At 46.3% G+C, this 16,790-nt stretch overlaps 1 protein-coding gene across 1 annotated transcript in view; it reads right to left on the minus strand.

The window, feature by feature from the left end:
* dpr12 (defective proboscis extension response 12) overlaps positions 1-16,790 on the minus strand; it is a 114,375-nt gene that overhangs the window by 27,693 nt on the left and 69,892 nt on the right. Inside the window, exons 3-4 of the mRNA XM_014348729.3 lie at positions 11,078-11,268; positions 4,958-5,119 (exon numbers count right to left, since the gene is read on the minus strand). Of these exons, the coding sequence (XP_014204215.2) occupies positions 4,958-5,119; positions 11,078-11,268 (353 nt within the window). The remainder of the gene's footprint in view (positions 1-4,957; positions 5,120-11,077; positions 11,269-16,790) is intronic.

A 16,790-nucleotide genomic window follows, 5' to 3' on the forward strand; every position in this document is an offset into this window, starting at 1 on the left:
AAAAAAAAGGATGGTGTTGTTACTTGTCGGGTCTACCTAGACAACCTGCTCGCCTCCACCGATGAAACAGTCGGATGCTCCGGAGATGCCCCTGAGCTACTTGTGTATAGGTATATGACACGTCCGCGGCGCTCAGGCGAGCGTTAAAAAGGTTTTCGGCAGCGATTGAAATTTTCCGCTCCACCCGACGCGCTCTATAATTAAAAGATACAGACAGCTTTTTCTCCCCCATTTCTGCCCCTCGAGCAATTTTTTCCCCCTTTTTTCGTTTATTTTTCCCCAGAGTTCTCGTACCTGCGATTTCGGGTTTTTCGGCGCTTTGACCAACTTTTCGGGAAAAAAGGAAGCCCAAATTGACCGGCTCCGCAAAAGCACGGGTAGGTACACAAGAAACGCACGAAAGTTTCCGATAAAAATGTCCGAGAACCGGACGAAAATAGAGCGATCAAGAGACAGCAGAGGAATTTCCGCCTAATCCTCGCCCGCACCGCGCCAACTGCACTCGACAAGGGGTCTGCAGGAGAAACAAAAAAAAAAAAAAAAAAAGATCTTGGGAACGCCACTCGCTTTATCTCTCTCTACACACCAATTCGAAGAAAAGGAAAATTCTCGCCACGAGGGAGGGAGAAAACACGCGTCGATCGCCGTGAGTATATGACTTTGCAACGCGCGCATAGCCCCTTGAATTTTTTATATTCAAACAAGTGCACGGATGAGCGGAGGAAACAAGAAATATTTGAGAAAACAGCAAAGTTTGCCAAGTGAACACAATCCATCGAGAGACAACTAGATAGTCGAAATAGAAATTTCAAGGATAAACGGGGTGTACGAAGTAGGAGTAATGGTTTTGGGGGGTGAGTTTTTAATTAAATAAACTAGTTTGATGGTAAGTGCTCGGTACGGGCCAAAGGGAAAAATTGAGCAAGTCGAGCAAAGAGAGTCGGAGGGCTCAAAGAGCGCGGGGAAAGCTCGAGGCGTGAGCGGTAAAGTAATTTCTCAGATTACCAAACAGAAAGTTGAGCTGCTCCCGCTGCTGCTGGTGAGAGCATATAGGAGGCAAAGTCAAGGAGCTACTGCATACACCTCCCCCCACCCCCAACCCCGACGTTTCCACTCGAAAGTTTAAAAGTCCGATTTCAGAGACGATATGTCGGTATTATGTTATACACACATGCAGCCGGCTTCAAGCGTACGCGCGCTAGAGTACGTGTGTGTGTGTGTGTAAATAATATTCCTTTGCCCGATCCCTCGGGCGAAACTGTCAAATTTCAAAGTTCAAAGGAACCCGAGCATCTACGGAGCAAAAATAAGTTTATGGCCGCGGAAAGGGATGCCGGTGCTACTGCAACTATCCACCCCTCCCCCGATTCTTCTCATATATGAATCGTTTGAAGTGCAATGCAAGACTCTGGCGTACCAATTTTTCGTTTTCTTCCTTTTGTTTGAACACATATACATATACTCGAGCTTTTCCATCGTATACGTACTCATACACGTGTAATTTTTTTTTTCCTCCTCTCTTTCGGGAGATATCGCATGTAGGTATGTATACCATTCGCGGTCGTTTCACAAATTGAACCTTCTCCTCCTTCGCTCTGGCGCCGCGTGTGTTATTAAAATTTATGCCCAACTTGGTATTCGGCCCAGATAACCACTGCCGGAGTCTCGATTGCCCGGGCGAGGGATACATACCTGCCAGCGTGTATTTATTGCGTAATATTAAAATCACGAAAATAAGGGAGGTGTCCCTCGTTTATGCTAATGAAAACAAACAACGTTTGCGTGCACGAGTATCGGGCGAGGAAAATCTTCGTAATGTGACCACCTACCGCCCCCACCCCCGTTATTATTTATGCGGAGCACACGAGACTGGAATAATTGAATGAAAAACACCGGAAAAAGTGGGGATCGGTGTTTTTTCCCTTGGAATGCGAGAGCGCTTTTTTCGAACGTAATTTTGGAAATTGAAAAAAAAAAAAAAATAAATAAATAAAGAAGTACAGGGTGACCCAAATGGTGAATTGGAAAAGGGTCGTGTATAGTTTGGTAATTGCAGCGGAGCTGATGAATGTTTCCTCTCCCGCGAGCCGAATGTGACGGCCTTTGTTGGCCAAGAGTCGAAACGGGGATCCTCGAGAGCGCGAGGAGCGAAGTAAGAAGGAGACGAAAGAAGAGGAAAAATAACAAGTAGAAAGAGAATCGCTGGAGGTACAACGAGCTACTATAGTGGGCACCCCATGCATACAAACAGAGAGAAAGGGAAAAGGATCGTTTTAACGAGGCACCCGAGACTTTCGAGAGCCCCTTTCGCGCGTCAACCTTTCGCCGTATCGCCTACTTTTCCTCTCTCTCTACGTGTATACATTCGCACGTTTCTCCACGGCGACCGACAAACAGAGGTAATGACGGAGTCCCAGCTTCCCCGGATCTTTCTTCCCCTCTTCCTCGTCTCGCCGATGCGATTTTTACCCCCAACCCCATTTTTCCACTGTAAATTATTTCGACCGCGCGCTCGGCCGGCTTAAAAATTCTATTAAACTTCAATGCCGCGGTTTTCTGGCTGTTTGCCCCTCTCTTTTCCCTTTTTTTTTCCTGCCTACCTCGTTCAAATGAACGCAATCGGATAACACCCCCCGCCAACTTGGAATGTAAGCGAGATGAGTTTTTTCTTTTTTTTTTTTCTACAGGGCCTCCAATCAAACACATGTATCCAATTTGTTGTCGTATATTTACGTGTAAAGGGCGGTGGGATAAATTATTCAAATTTAATAACATCACCCACGGAGCTATACGAGCGTCACATCGCGATATCAAACGACGAAACGGGCATACAGATTCCCTCATTTGGAACAAGAGAGGAAAATCATCGGCTTTGCATGTGCTCCCGATCCGTTGGAATATACAAAAAATAATTGAATCTGATAAAAATAAAAAAAAAATAAAAGAAACCGAGGAAACCGACGACGAGAAAAAAGAAACCGAGAGGAGAAAGGCCGTATCCGCAGGTATAGAGTTTCGAAATGGGGTGGAATATTTATTTCCATCCCTGGGAGAGGAGACACGGATCGGAGGGTGGAAATATTGGGAAGGCAGCCTCGGCAGATGTTCGGAAGCCTCGGCCGCTGATATCATCTGTCGCAGATAAGTAACATTTGTCCGAGTGTTCCGTAGACGTCAAATCAGTTTTGGCTCCTCGAGCGAACGGACGGAAAAGCCAAACCTTTTTTTTTTTTTTTTTTATTTTTCTACTCGCTTGCGAAAGAATACACACGGTGTTTGAGTGAAGAAAAAAAGTTTTTCAAGTTCAGCCGCAGCGGGTGGCGTATAGCTCTGAATTAACATAAGGACGGGAGACGCGGAGTCGTCCTACTGGCAGTGGTTGAAAAAGAGAAACTTTGCAACTGTGAGCGTCGAACTTTTTAAAAGGTCAGTGGAGCTCCTCTTCGGCATCGACGTCGCAACAACTGTACAACTGCAGCGCTGTAGCTTCCGATTTCCCTCACGAATTTTACCTCCCCCCCCTACCCTTTTTCTCTCTAGCGGTACCCGAGCGAATTTGCTCTCTTTGCACCTTAACGCTGGATTTATGGGCCTCCGGCGAAATGTTTTACAGATTTTTCCCGCAGCCGGGGCGATTTATGGGTTCTCCCCCTCCGCCCCTCTATACCTGCTCCGACGCCAGAGCGAAGGAGAAATTTTTTAAAACATGCGGGCTAACGCCCGGGGATGAAGTTACGTTCTCTCGCGTGGAGGTGAGCTTAAAATGGCCGCCGCCCTTTTCACGCCCTACTGCAAGTAAGGCTTGCGGGGCACTTTTTTCCAAGCCACGGGGCCGAGGAAAAAAATTATCGCCAAAGTTTCGCTCGGAACGTATATGTGTTCTTTCGGGTTTTGGCGAGCTAATTCGACATTGATGACGGAGCTCTCGAGCTTGCCTGCACGATCGATTTCAATTTACGCGCGTGATTTCTCCTCCGGTGCCTGCTTGGTCTTGTTTTGCCGAATTTCAGGGAGAATGAACCGAAAAACATTCCGGTGGAAATTACGTTGCCAGTGGTGGAAGCCCGATTTGGTCAGACACGTCAATTTGTTATTTGATATTATATCAAACAGGAAGTAAATGCTTGGAGAAAATCAATATTGGGCGAGCAAACAAGTATCTCCATATTGGAATCTCACGGAAACGCGGCAAGTAGTAAAGTCCGAATTTAGTCAGAATTTGTAACATTGACAGAAAAAAAGTATAGTACTCGAATTCTTAGCTTAATGGTATAAAAGTATTGAGAAATTTTTTTTTTTAATATAATCGTCCTCTCATTACTTATGCATTGCAAAATATCACAAGTTAAAATTTTTTGAGCTTTTTGTTGTAAATCACTTTTTGAACGAATAAATAAGCCAATTCTCATAAAATCAAATTTAAATACCAGAATAACTGATGGAAACGCAGCAAGTAGTAAAGTCCGAATTTAGTCAGACTTTGTGAATTAAATAAAAATACTCTGAAAAATTCTTTTCAATCCAAGAGTACTCTTTCACATCACTTATGTATCACTAAATATTATGCGGTTAATTTTTTGAACTGTTTGTTGTAAATCACTTTTCGAACGAATAAACGAGCCATTTTATATAAAAATTAGATTGAAACACTGTAAAAATTGACGAAAAAACACAGCAAGTAGTAGAGCTCGGATTTAGTCAGACGCGCACAAATAACGCGTCTTGCAACAACAACAGCAAACGGGAAGCCAAACGATTTTTACAAGCGACAAAAACAGTGTTTACCGAACGAATGGCCGCACCATTTCCTCGTGAATGGACAAATAAAGTAGAAAAAAAGCAAAGGGGGGGGGGGGCAAAAACGGAGGGTGACGCGCCGTTCGAGTCGATGGGACACATCTAGCACGAGCATAGAGCCCGGAGGGTCGAGGGAAAATAAGTGGAAGACATCACTTACTTGACACTCGTAGGTCCCGTTGTCTCTCTCCTGCACGTACTTGATTTGAAGGGTCCAGTCCTCCGAGCCTTCTGCATGTAAAACTTGAAACCTCTCGTCATTCGTGTATGTGAACATCGCACTGGTGAGGACGTGCCAATCGCGCCGGCGTATCCAGGAAGTCTGCAATCGAACAACGTACAGAGACGATGAAAAAGAGAATAAAGTCACGTGAATCGACACGGCATAAAATATCAAAGTAGGCACTACATCAGAGATATCATCCATAATGTTTAATAGTAATAAGCTTTGCATTATTCGAGTTTCGCCGAAGTTTATTATGATTTCTCGGTACACGAGGCATTTGGGTCGTTGCGCTATTAGCACCGACCGAGCTGGGATTCGCCTCGTTACGGAATAAGGAGAGAAGCAGCGTACGTGTGGGTGTATAAACCGACGGAGCAAATCTCTTTTCTCGCGTTCGCTCTTCGTCGCGTTATTACAGGGAGGTGGGAAAGGACGTCGTGTCAATTTACGAAAACGAGGGTTCGCCCCGATGGACGAGCACACACACACACTCGCTCCCGTTTCCTTTCTTCCCCGTAATCTTTTATTATTTCTGTCTCTCTGGAGGTACGCGTGAAGGATAGAGCGTGTAATACAAGCTCCAGTGACGCGCGAGTACGTGCAACAGCGCGAACGGGAAGGAAAAATTGGATGGCCGAGCATATTTTATACAAAACGACGTGGGGCGTAGCTGTCAGGCGAGAAAACGAGAAGGAGCCACGGCGAAGCGCAAACCCCGTGTACTCCAGTCTTTTCCTCCCACGAGAGAACAGCACGGAATGAATTTTTAGTAAATCGCGCTCCCGGTGAAGCCAAGGCCATTATATTATATATACACTACGTGTAATATGTGCACATCGGTGGGTGCACGCGTTACTTTATCTCTCGCTCTGTTTTCCGCGTGCGAACCTATTATATACCTGGAGAAACAGGGGAAAAGGAGAAAATGATGCGGACAAAGTGTACAAGGTTTGCGGGCCTACGTGGCACCTTGGGGAATCACGGGCTTTCGTTTTCCACTGTACTCCCAAAAGTAGTCTTCTGATCGCGGCTTCGCGAGAGCTCTGGAGAGCAATAGAGAAAAAAATGAGAGTAAGAGGGGAATAAAAAAGTACTCCCGAATCCACTTTTCTCAGCTGTATCTGGAGCAGTGGTTGGTTGGGAAAACCATTGTGTGCAGCGTTTTGTACGTCGTGCTCCCTTTTTGCGGAGTTTGGCTAATTCGACTCTTTTTTTTTTGGGGGGGGGGGGAGTAACGAGCGCGATATCAGGGAAGGGAGGACTAATGGTTTTTTTTTTTTTTTTTTTTTTTTGAGGCTACATTCAAGGTGTGGGTTGATAACGCCCGGTTTTTTGTGGTTTGGATTGTTTTTGTCAATTTACGCGCTGTTTATTCGCGTGAATTATGAGGGAAAAAAAAAAAAAAAAAAAAACTTCGTCAAAACGATGAGTTAGTACTTGGCGAGGGAAACAGCCAAGGGTGGATACGTACGCTCCGTTGTTGCACGGAAAATTAGTAAGAGCAAAGGGAGGCTGCATAATGCATACCGGGCGAGCGACCAATCATGGAGCTTGGCGTAAGAACGCGAGACGTGCACCTTCGCGTAAAAGGCCCCGAAATTAATGTCAGACGATCACTCGACGTCGAGGCGCCGGTGCACCAAGCAAGCGCGTATATAACAAATGGTGCGTGCAGTGCCGGGCTAAAATGCGTAATTTGCATTATCGCGTGTGCGCTCTTTTTGCACGTATACGTCAGCCCGGTCCGATGGCCTTGATCTGCACCCGGAATAAGCGGCTATAGGTTGACAGTTTTTGATCCGATAGGTAATTAGTGCACCCATCAGGGATTAACTTTAAAGTGTATCACGTTATCGATCTGAATTTCTACATCAATTGATTTTTTTTTTTTTTTTTCATTCAATTACAATGATGTCTCTTAAAATTATGTATATACATTTTTTTTTGTTTTTTTTTTTTTCATTTCAAGTAAGTAGTGAATTTACAATATTTTGATACTCTCAAAGTTGTATGTGGGCCAAGTATGCGTATATGTACGATCGAAGGGATATCAAGGGATTTTATATTGAAAATTACTCTCAAAGGAGTCGCGTATATCAGGTTAACCCGCTTTGGAGGGGGGCAATGGATGTAAAAAGCACGTTGGAGGTGAAAAAATAAAATTTCTCTCGGCTTCGCGTACCTCGATCTCTTTTGATTAAATATTAGGTAGGAGTGAGCGGGAGGGGGGCGAGTTTTGAAAGCTCGAATCGCCGATCGAGGGTTTTTTAACTTTATACGTACAGTCGAATTTTTCTCCCTCGCGATCATATATATACCTGATAGAGCCAATGGGATTAAACCGAGATCTCGCGGATTAAAGAGTAACGGGACAAAATCGATCGGATCGCGGGGGGGAATTTTTTTATTCGGAAAGTGGAAAAAAAAACGTTATTTTCGGATCTGCAAGCACAATATCCTTTGGGAAAAACGAAGGGCAGGGATAGTCCACGCTAAACACAGCAACAACAACAATGATAACGATAATAGTAATAATAATGAATTAAACACGCCGCTGCACGCTCGAGGTCGAAAAGCGGCAACAAAGGCAACACCACACGTATACACTACGAGCGCCAATGTACGAGGTCACCGATCTCATTATAATAAAAAATACCCCCGAGCTCGAGAGTGGGGAAAGAGTCACGCGTCCTCGTGGAGGGTATATATGTATGGTATACGTGGATGTGTATACATATACATGTGTATTTGTATGAAAATCAATAGTAATACGAGTGGAGCGGCAGTATGGAACAGTAGCAGAGGGAGAGAGAAACCGCGTGCGTGACTGAGCTTTTGCGGCCGGATGGGGGTAAAATAAACTACCCTTCTTACATGTACGTGCACGTGTATCCTTTTGGCAAATTTATGGCAAGAATCAAACCCAATTCTTCACTTTCAAGATACCCCCCCCTTCCCCCCCCCCCACAACAAACTAGCTCTCGTGTATTTTGCTAGCAGTGCAGCTGTCGCGCCGCGACGTCGCCACGAAACACACGAAGAAAACAAAAAACAACGCGGGGCGATAAATACCGCTCAAAGTGAGAAATGAAGAAAGAAAGGGGGGCGTATACTATGACCGACGATGTCGCGCAAAAAAAACAAAAAAAAACAAAAAAAAAAAAAAACCACGAGACCCCCCTACACGAGTAGAAAATATGTACGGCTGGTTAAACGTAATTGTTCGTTGTATCAAAAATTGAATTCGATCAGTCGTAATCGGGCGACTGTTGGGGTTTGTTCAACGTGTAGAGCGAACTAAACTGTCAGCCGTAGTATAGGGTGCATATGCACACGTACGTACTCGTTGGTAAAGGGATTGATATACGGAGTCGTTGCACGCGAGGAGTCGTCATGATACCCTCCCCCACCCCGTGTGCATAGGTATATAGGTATAACGGTATGGTCGGCAGGTGCGCTAGATCGGCCGCTCGACGCTCTACTTACATCTGGCAAATCGTTCTACAGCTTGTTTCACTTTATTACACCGATTTCGCTATTAATTCGAGATCCCCCCACCCCCTCCCCTAACTACTTCTCCTGCTCTTCCCAGGACGTATGTGGTATCCGCAAACGGGAGTGTATAGGTGGTGTAATGTACAGTAGTTTCGAGTGTCGGGCGGGTATTGGAAGGGGTTATTTATTACCGGTGTAAGTAGAGACGGGCTGGAATCCGTCTAGGGTACCAGCATCGCCATTGAAAAAGTAATTACCGTATACATGACCCGTTATCCGAGAATCAATACCAAAATCAGCGTATGGAGCGGGGGGGGGAGGTATGTGCAAATTAGTAGCCGATTCAAGCTGGACTGGTACGATTACGGATGGAAAGTGGCTCTTCCCGGGTCATTTGTTCGGGGGGAGCGTGTGTATAATAATAAGTCAGTAACCCCCCCTCAAGTCTGGGGAGTCGGAGGCGCGGGACGCGCTCTCGGCAATCACGGGAAGCTTGTTACACTCGGAGCGAGTCCACGTGAAATTGGCGGATCGGCAACTCGGTAGATTGCGAGGGAAACGTTATTACAGGGGTGGTCGACGCGCTGAATCGGGATATACATGCGGCCTATATACGGTTATGGGTTTGGTTGGTTGGTCGCAACTATGGGACGATTGTGAAAGCGCTAATGGGGTTACACCGTATATACGTACACGCAGAGAGAGTCGATGATGGTGCATCGGCAATGATTACGAGGGCTGGATACCTCGGAGGATGGATGTGCGTGCTGGAGCAGCGATTGTAGCACGCGTGTGCGCGACGGAGGGATAAAGAGCCGGGAGATGGATGGGACGAGTCAAGCGACGGGCCGACTCGCGAATGAACAATGGGAACTGGGGGGGGGAGGCCGACGTTGCGGTGGCCAATCTGACCCGCAACGACCTTGGCCGGCTACAATAGTACGGAATATGGAGACGTAAGACGGTGTGGTGTTTTTTTTTCCTCTTACTTTTGGTTTTCAGTGACGTTTCATTTTATTTAAAGCCTCTCCATCTTATGTGCCGTCGGGGACGCTGTGATCACTTATGTACGCGTATTGTGAGGGATGTGCGGGCTATATATACACGAGACTCACCAATCTTGATAATATAACCGCTGCCCTCCTCCTTCCCAATACAAGCTTGAGACCCATTGTACTCGTCTGACCTATTGTACCTCTATTTCGCAATATCGCTATTGTGGGCGCGGCGAGGGGATTCCCCGACACTTGTCTGTTCACCCCCCCGTTGTTTTCTTTTTTCTTCTTCGCAACGGAAGTGACGTTGGAAAGATGAGTTTGGGTAAATGAGCTCTGTATAAAACAGCCGCTTCCGCGGTCAAAGTTTTTTTTTTTTTTTTTTTCTTATTAGAAGTGAATAATTGAAAGTTTGCTAATCACGGTTCGTTCACTCCGATCATAAATCATCATAATTTGGACTACTTTTGAAGAGAGCGAATTAATTTCGGGCAATTTAATTTGTAACTTTTCAACGAGGGTTCCTCCAAGATGGTTTCCTTTTTTTTTTTTTTTTTATGTAAATGTGTCATCAACGAAATGGAGCACAAGTACTATACTTGAGACTATACAAATCCACGTGGCATCAGATATCCAAGCGTGTCTTACTCTTTAAATCTGAATCAGCTAAATTTACATAACTTTTCATTCCAAAGTAAAGTGACTTTGACTATTGTTGCGTGCCAACACGCGTTTAGGAAAACAATCGGAGTATACAGATCCCAAGCATCAATTAGACTCGTTTACGGATAACAGAAACCCTCTTTCTCCATCATCTCGCAAGTATACCCTTGTTCCCTCTCCGTTGCACAGTATACGTTGTCCTCGATCGTTTATCGCGAGCTTGTATCCACAAATACTCGAGTTAACGATCATTAAGTGACCGATTTCCCGGTGAATCTAATTTTGGTACGATTAAATGTAGAAGTGACCCCGATCGTACCGGCGAATCGGCTGGATATATACTGATTAATTCAGATTTCAAGAGTACGACACCAATCAGTGGCGCCTATACTCTAAATATAAAAACTCGTTAATACCTCCGTAGTGTACATAAACTGATTATTTTGATCCCATGAATCTTTCATCGCACATATACACAAACGAGCAAATAAACACGGCCACACCCGTGCATAATTTAAACCCAACCCAGTTTCACCGGGACATTATCCAAGCGACCAATGTTTCATTTACATGTGATACACAAGTGGAAAGAAAAACGGAGAAGGAATTGATTTACCAACGAGTTGCACGCATTCAGGGCTCCGCGTGCATAATACGTATATGGTATATCCTTCGTAGCTGTCGGGCATTTTAAATTTCGAGAACCGCGCGGGAATAATAGAATTGCGGTTGAGCCGGGAGCCAGCGTCCTTACTCGAGGGGATTTCACGAGGAAGCACCGCACAGTCGAGAGATACGCGCAACGAGGATTTGCGGCGGCGTAATGGAGTACAGCCCCCCCCCCCCAAAGCCTCTCTTCCATCCTGCGCGTATAAAAGTAAGTATATAATAGGAGACTCACCTCGGCATCGGAGACGCTGCGCTCGGCCAAGTTGCGCACCTTGCAGTGCAGAAAAGCCGTGCCGCCGAGTTGCACCGTCACGTTGGACACGGTGTTGTTTTCGTTCGCCTCGTTGACCCGCTGCAGCTCGTCGAGGTTGCTGTACCAGAGCGCCTTCCAATCCGAGGGTATGTTGAACGGGACTCGCCGGTCTGCAACGAAAAACACCCATCGCATCAACTCATCTGTATAATCATACATATACTCTCTTTTCGTACGCGCACGGCTTCTCTCTTGCTTTCCGATGGGCATACACGTATACTATATATACATGGTACATGGGCTTCGTCGCCCGGCTAATTGGCTCCCGATGACTCTCTTTCGATCAGATTATAGGGAGAAAGAAGCTCCGCGACACACGATATCATTTACTGCAACGTGTGAGCACTGGCGCCAACTAATTGCACCTGAAGAGGGGGACGTGCGTGGGTGTGTGCAGCTTGGGAAGGGGCGTGTAATATTGTACACGATCAAGGGGGGCATCGGTGGGTCTTAATTGCGACGTTGGAGCCCGAAAATTTCACCGAGTCACGACCGTGAGTGGGGTCGCTCGGACGGAAGGCCTGTCTCGTCCCGATGACGTTCCATTACTCCCGCCGAGGACGAATCGGGTCTCGGATGCTGTTCTATTTGTCCTCGTTACCCTGTCCTTTCTATAGAGTCGAGGTTTGGATTTTTCAGACTCGCAAACTTTTCCACCTGTTTCAAGCTCACTTTCCCCCGGAACGAAGCAATTAATGCGAGGGGAAAGAAAAAATTCGCGCACAAACACCCCCCCCCCGAAAATCAACGGCAAAAGCTGCTCGCCAGAAAAAAAAAATAAACCACCACAAGCGTGCTACATTTGGACGCGCAATTAAATTTAAACTGCGAAGTGTATGTGTGTGTGTGTGGCGCATGCAAAGACCCCGTTTTCTCCCCTTTGTACTTTCGGCGCTCGGGACATATACACTTTTTTGCACCGTTTTTAGCGGCAAGCACAAACTTTCCGTGGATTCGGAAGACACCTATACCCCGCACACATAGTAAAACGCAGGGAGTGGGGGGGGGAGAGAAAAGCACAAATTAACGCTTCAGGCGCGAGAGAGCATTGGACGGACTCTGGTGTCGCGGAACGGAATTTCAAAATAAACTTTTAATTAAAAAGTTGGTGCGTAAAATTAAACGTGTCTCGCGCATGAATTTTAAACCCCCCCCCCCACCCGCCTCCCAGGCGATAATTGACTTTTGAAATTGTTGCGGAAAGGAGTAGTGGGACAAAGCCCCCCCCCCTCCTCCTCACCGCCGATTGTTATTTTTCGCTACAGCAACGTCAGCAACCCGAACCCGTGCTCGGCAATTTTTTTTTTTTTTTTTCCCGCCTATTATTTACGAGCGTCGTTTTTTTGCCTCCCCACCATTATCCTCGATCATCGGAACGCTGCATGTGCTCGCTTCAATTATTTCCTCATTTTTTTCTCCCCCCACCCCCCGACACCTCTCTCGACCAGGCCGTTGCGAAGTTTACGGTACAGCCGGGGCATAGGTCGTTAGTCGGGGCTGGTTAAAACACTAGCTCCGCTCGGTCCACTGGCTCGGCTTTTTGACGATGGGAAAATACACTGCGCCCGTTTTCCCTCCCCCCGGAGTTTCAATTTTCAAGATTTGCAATTTACGAAAGTAACGGCGCGCCGTCTATGGACGGGAGGACACCCGTAACAGCTCCATTTTCTCCTCCATTGGACTCCATTGGGGAAAAAAACTATAATTCACAAATATATGTATATATGCGAGCAAACGTCAATCCAGAGCCAGGAAAAAAAAAAAAAAAATGCGGAGTAGCAGATCGGCCGGGCTTTTTTCTCCCATCTACGTTAAGGGGCTGTTTTTGTGCCGTTCGATTGTTCTCCGTGGCTGGTCTTCGCGCGGCTGTGCAAAAACCAGGGAGGCTCGTTTCGCTAAAAGCAGACGCGGACGAAAAACAAAACCGAGGAGCAACGGATATATACATGCATCGATCGCAAAAGCTCCAAGGAAAAATCGGCGCGCTCCCATTGCAGGGCAAAACTATGGATGAGGAGTCGTGGCCCCGTAACGTTTTTCTTTGTACAACCGAATGGGCCATTTTGCCTTTGGTTTTAGTCTCGTTTCAATGAGGCCGGGCAAGCCTTCTTTTTTCGAGACAATTTTGAGTTTGCGCTTTGACGGAGGGTATAACGGATGGTTATTATATTTTCCAGCTCAGTGTACAAAGTAACGCGCTCGCTCGAGCTCCGTTTAACGGTGACGATGAAAAATGACATTTTCGCCGTCCCTCGCGAGAGATAGCGGAAGAAAAGGGGGGGACAAAAAAGTCAAGTTCTCTCTCTCTCTCGCTTAATTTCATTTTCATACAGTTGCGCGCTCCACAATCCCGCGTATCGCCGACAATAACGCCATTCAGTTTATTCTCGGATGGCGAGGATCTTACGTTCCCTTGCCCCCTCCCGCGCTTATTCTCGCGCTTGGCATGACTAAGTAAACAGCCCGGCGTAAAATGCAAATTCTCATACGTTTGTTCATCCCAGCGAGGGTGGGACGGGCTCTTCTTGTACATGCCATTGTAATCAGCAATTGCGTTTCGGGAGCACAAGCGACAAAGAGACGGGGAGCGTAGTGACAAAGTCGTCGAAACTTTTGTTGTGCACGCGCCAAAGTTAACTGGCCCGCGTCACCTGCCCGAGGGGGTGTATCCTTTTACAGCGCGACTCGTTCCTACTGATTGCGACAAATTAGAGACGGATGATCGCAGTAGTCGCGCCGAAAGTTGTTTTACATACTACAGCTTCATTTAGGCGCAAAGTTGGATACATTTAAAGATGCACTAGTAGATACAGGATGTTGTGCCGTTTTTCAAGCTAAATCAATTATATTAGTTTTGATGAAATGTTAACTAATGGCTATACTTTTGGCGATTGGCTTTTAAACGTTTGAATTTTGTAAATGAATGTACGTCTAAAAGCTAGAGTGTGGCTGAAATGCATTAGCGACGGAACTAAGTGGCATCTCATTTAAAAATGATTTCTGTGTTGGGTGGCTTTTAAGCTTATCTTCCTGACAGAGTGTAAAAGTGTCCAGTGAAAAAAAGTTTAATTGACATCCACAAGTTTCGTCCTTCGACGTATACTTCCTCTTGGATTGTCGAGGAAAAAGAAAATTAAGTGCCTCAAAACCGCATGTTTTGTTGAATTTGTTAATCGGAGGATTAAAAGGGGAAAAAATTGTTGGGAAAACCTATCCAAATGTAAATCATTGGATTCAAGAGTGAGCACATGCTCCAAGTTGTGTTTATTTTCACACGCAAATTACTATATATGTATAGGAGGTGTTGCATCTTGCACCCTCGCAAGAGTACGCATCACTCCCGTGCCATTTGTTTCGCTGCCGCGACAGTGAGTATTGTACAAAAACAGCTCGGCAAGCATATCCTTCCGAGTAAAATCTGGGAAGATAACTTTGGGGGGGAAAAAAAATATTGCGCTCAGACACCTGCACCGTATCGTTCCCGGGAGGGAAAATCTACTTGGGCCGCGTACATACATTATTCGAGTACACGATCGATTACACGTTTTGAGTTTGCATTACGTACACAACACGAAGCGAGAGAGTCTAGTGCACACGTACACAGAGAAAAAGGGAGATTCAGCCCCGAAGACTTGCATTTTAGAGCAAGTGTGAAGCATCAGCAGCAGCTTCTTAAGCGAGACAAAAAGAACGTTAGAGGATTAAATAAGGCATACTCCAATTCTCTCGCGGACGCAGTGCACACCCCGACGTCTGTCACACTACACTGTAAGTGTATGTTATATACATAGGAGCGAGTAGTTTGCATGCCATTGTACGTAACTTGCATTTTGTTAGCCGAGGAATTGAAATTCGCGAGCGTCGCTTTCGAAGCTGTCAAAGCTCTTTCTCTACACTCTGTACTTTATATCCTCAAACTCTCCTTCGTTACGTGGAGTAACGATGTACATACACTACCCCGCAGAGCGTCGACTGTCGTGAATCACATTTCACGCGTCGCCGTCGTCGTCGTGTTTCACATTGCACTTTTGAAGGGGTGTGCATTTTGAAAAGTCTTTTGGCCCCCGGCTTTGTTCGCCCCGAAAGTAAATTGCTCGGGTCGCCGGTGCATTTTTACGAGCGGTAAAAGCAGCTCTGTGGCTTTATCTTTATTTTTTTCCCCGTCGCAGGGAGCTTTTCGTGCTTGGGAAAAATCTCGGCGAAAAAAGATTAGAGTGGAATCGAGTGTCTCGGACCGTACACTCGGAGTCAGAGGGAGAGAACGTGCACACGTAAAAACCTGCGAGTACGCGGGAGGATAGGCATCGGGAGTGTACTTTTCGGTGCGCATCACCGCGAGGCTTGTACAAAGAAACACGTGTAAAACGACCGATGGGGGACAAAGAGCAACTATAAGGATGGGGGGGGGCGGCGCTTGAGACTGAACTTTAAGCTTTTGAACGCGCGAGAGTAAGCCGGCTCGAGCTTTTGTTTCCGCGAGAGGGACAATGCAAGCTAATATACAGAGACTGGGGGGGGGGGCTACTTGGCTCTCGGGAGCTGTGTGTACAGCAGCGCCTTCGAAACTCTCTCTCTTGAAACTACATCTCTCTCGAGCCGCTCGAGGGGGGTGACTCATACCCTTGCAACAATCGCGGATAAATAAAACCCCTCTTGCTTCGATCGCTCGAGTGCAGACACCGGCCTCCCGATTTTTATGAAATCCACTCGCCTTTCTCTCTTAATGGCTTTCGAGGGGCTGTCTCGCGAGTACCCGCACCGGGGAGGAGAACGGGGGCGAGGAAAAAAAATATATTCAACCCTTTTTGCGGATTTTTTCGTACTTCTCCTTTCCACTCGCTCCGACAGACAGAGTTTCCAAAAATTCGTGCCTTTTATATACACACACACAAACACACACCGCGTTGGAGGGAGTTACGGAGAATATAAACTTTACAGTCCCAGAGAGAGAATAGCACAGAGTGGCCGGAGAGAACGTACCGTTAATTGCGTTATAATTGTTAACCCTTTTTACACCACCACCACCACCTTACCCTCAGCTATTTCTTTTTTTTTTTTTTTTTTACGAGCCATTAAATAATCATTATCGCGCGCATATAATTATCACGTGCAATTTCCCCGAGTCCAATTATCCCTCCTCCTCGCGCTGTTTCGCGTTCTCGTTTTTTTTTTAAAAAAAGAGAAGCGAGGAACTTCTAAATAACTGCAAATCCGGCGATAAAGTAAGTTGAAAAAAAAAAAAAAAAAAGAAAAGAAAAGAAATAAATAAAGAGCAAAAAAGAGGGAGGGAAGAGAGTCCGAGTTGCGATAAACAGCAATTAGAGCCTTCGGGGGGGTGTACAACCCACGTAGAGCGCGCCGTGCGGAATCCGAGCAAGCGGTTCAGAGTAAACCCCGCGCCGGTCAAGCTCTCGTTGTTGGTCAAAATCGGAACTTGTGAGACACAACGCTTGGGGGACGGCTGCACTCTGCGATACCCTTTCAAAGTGTTGCGTTACTGCGGGACCAAGCCGGAGGAGGAGGGGGGGATTGCTTGACTTCCCTCTGATCCGTCGGGTTGCCTAATTGTGGGGTATAGTTGGCACGTACACATATAGTAAACGCAAGGGCCGAGGCACGTGCGCGCAAGCTC

Source organism: Copidosoma floridanum, unplaced genomic scaffold (genome assembly GCF_036245765.1).
Source record: "Copidosoma floridanum isolate Cflo_tuat_1 unplaced genomic scaffold, Cflo_Japanese_pri ptg000007l, whole genome shotgun sequence".
Classification (NCBI taxonomy): Eukaryota; Metazoa; Arthropoda; class Insecta; order Hymenoptera; family Encyrtidae; genus Copidosoma; species Copidosoma floridanum.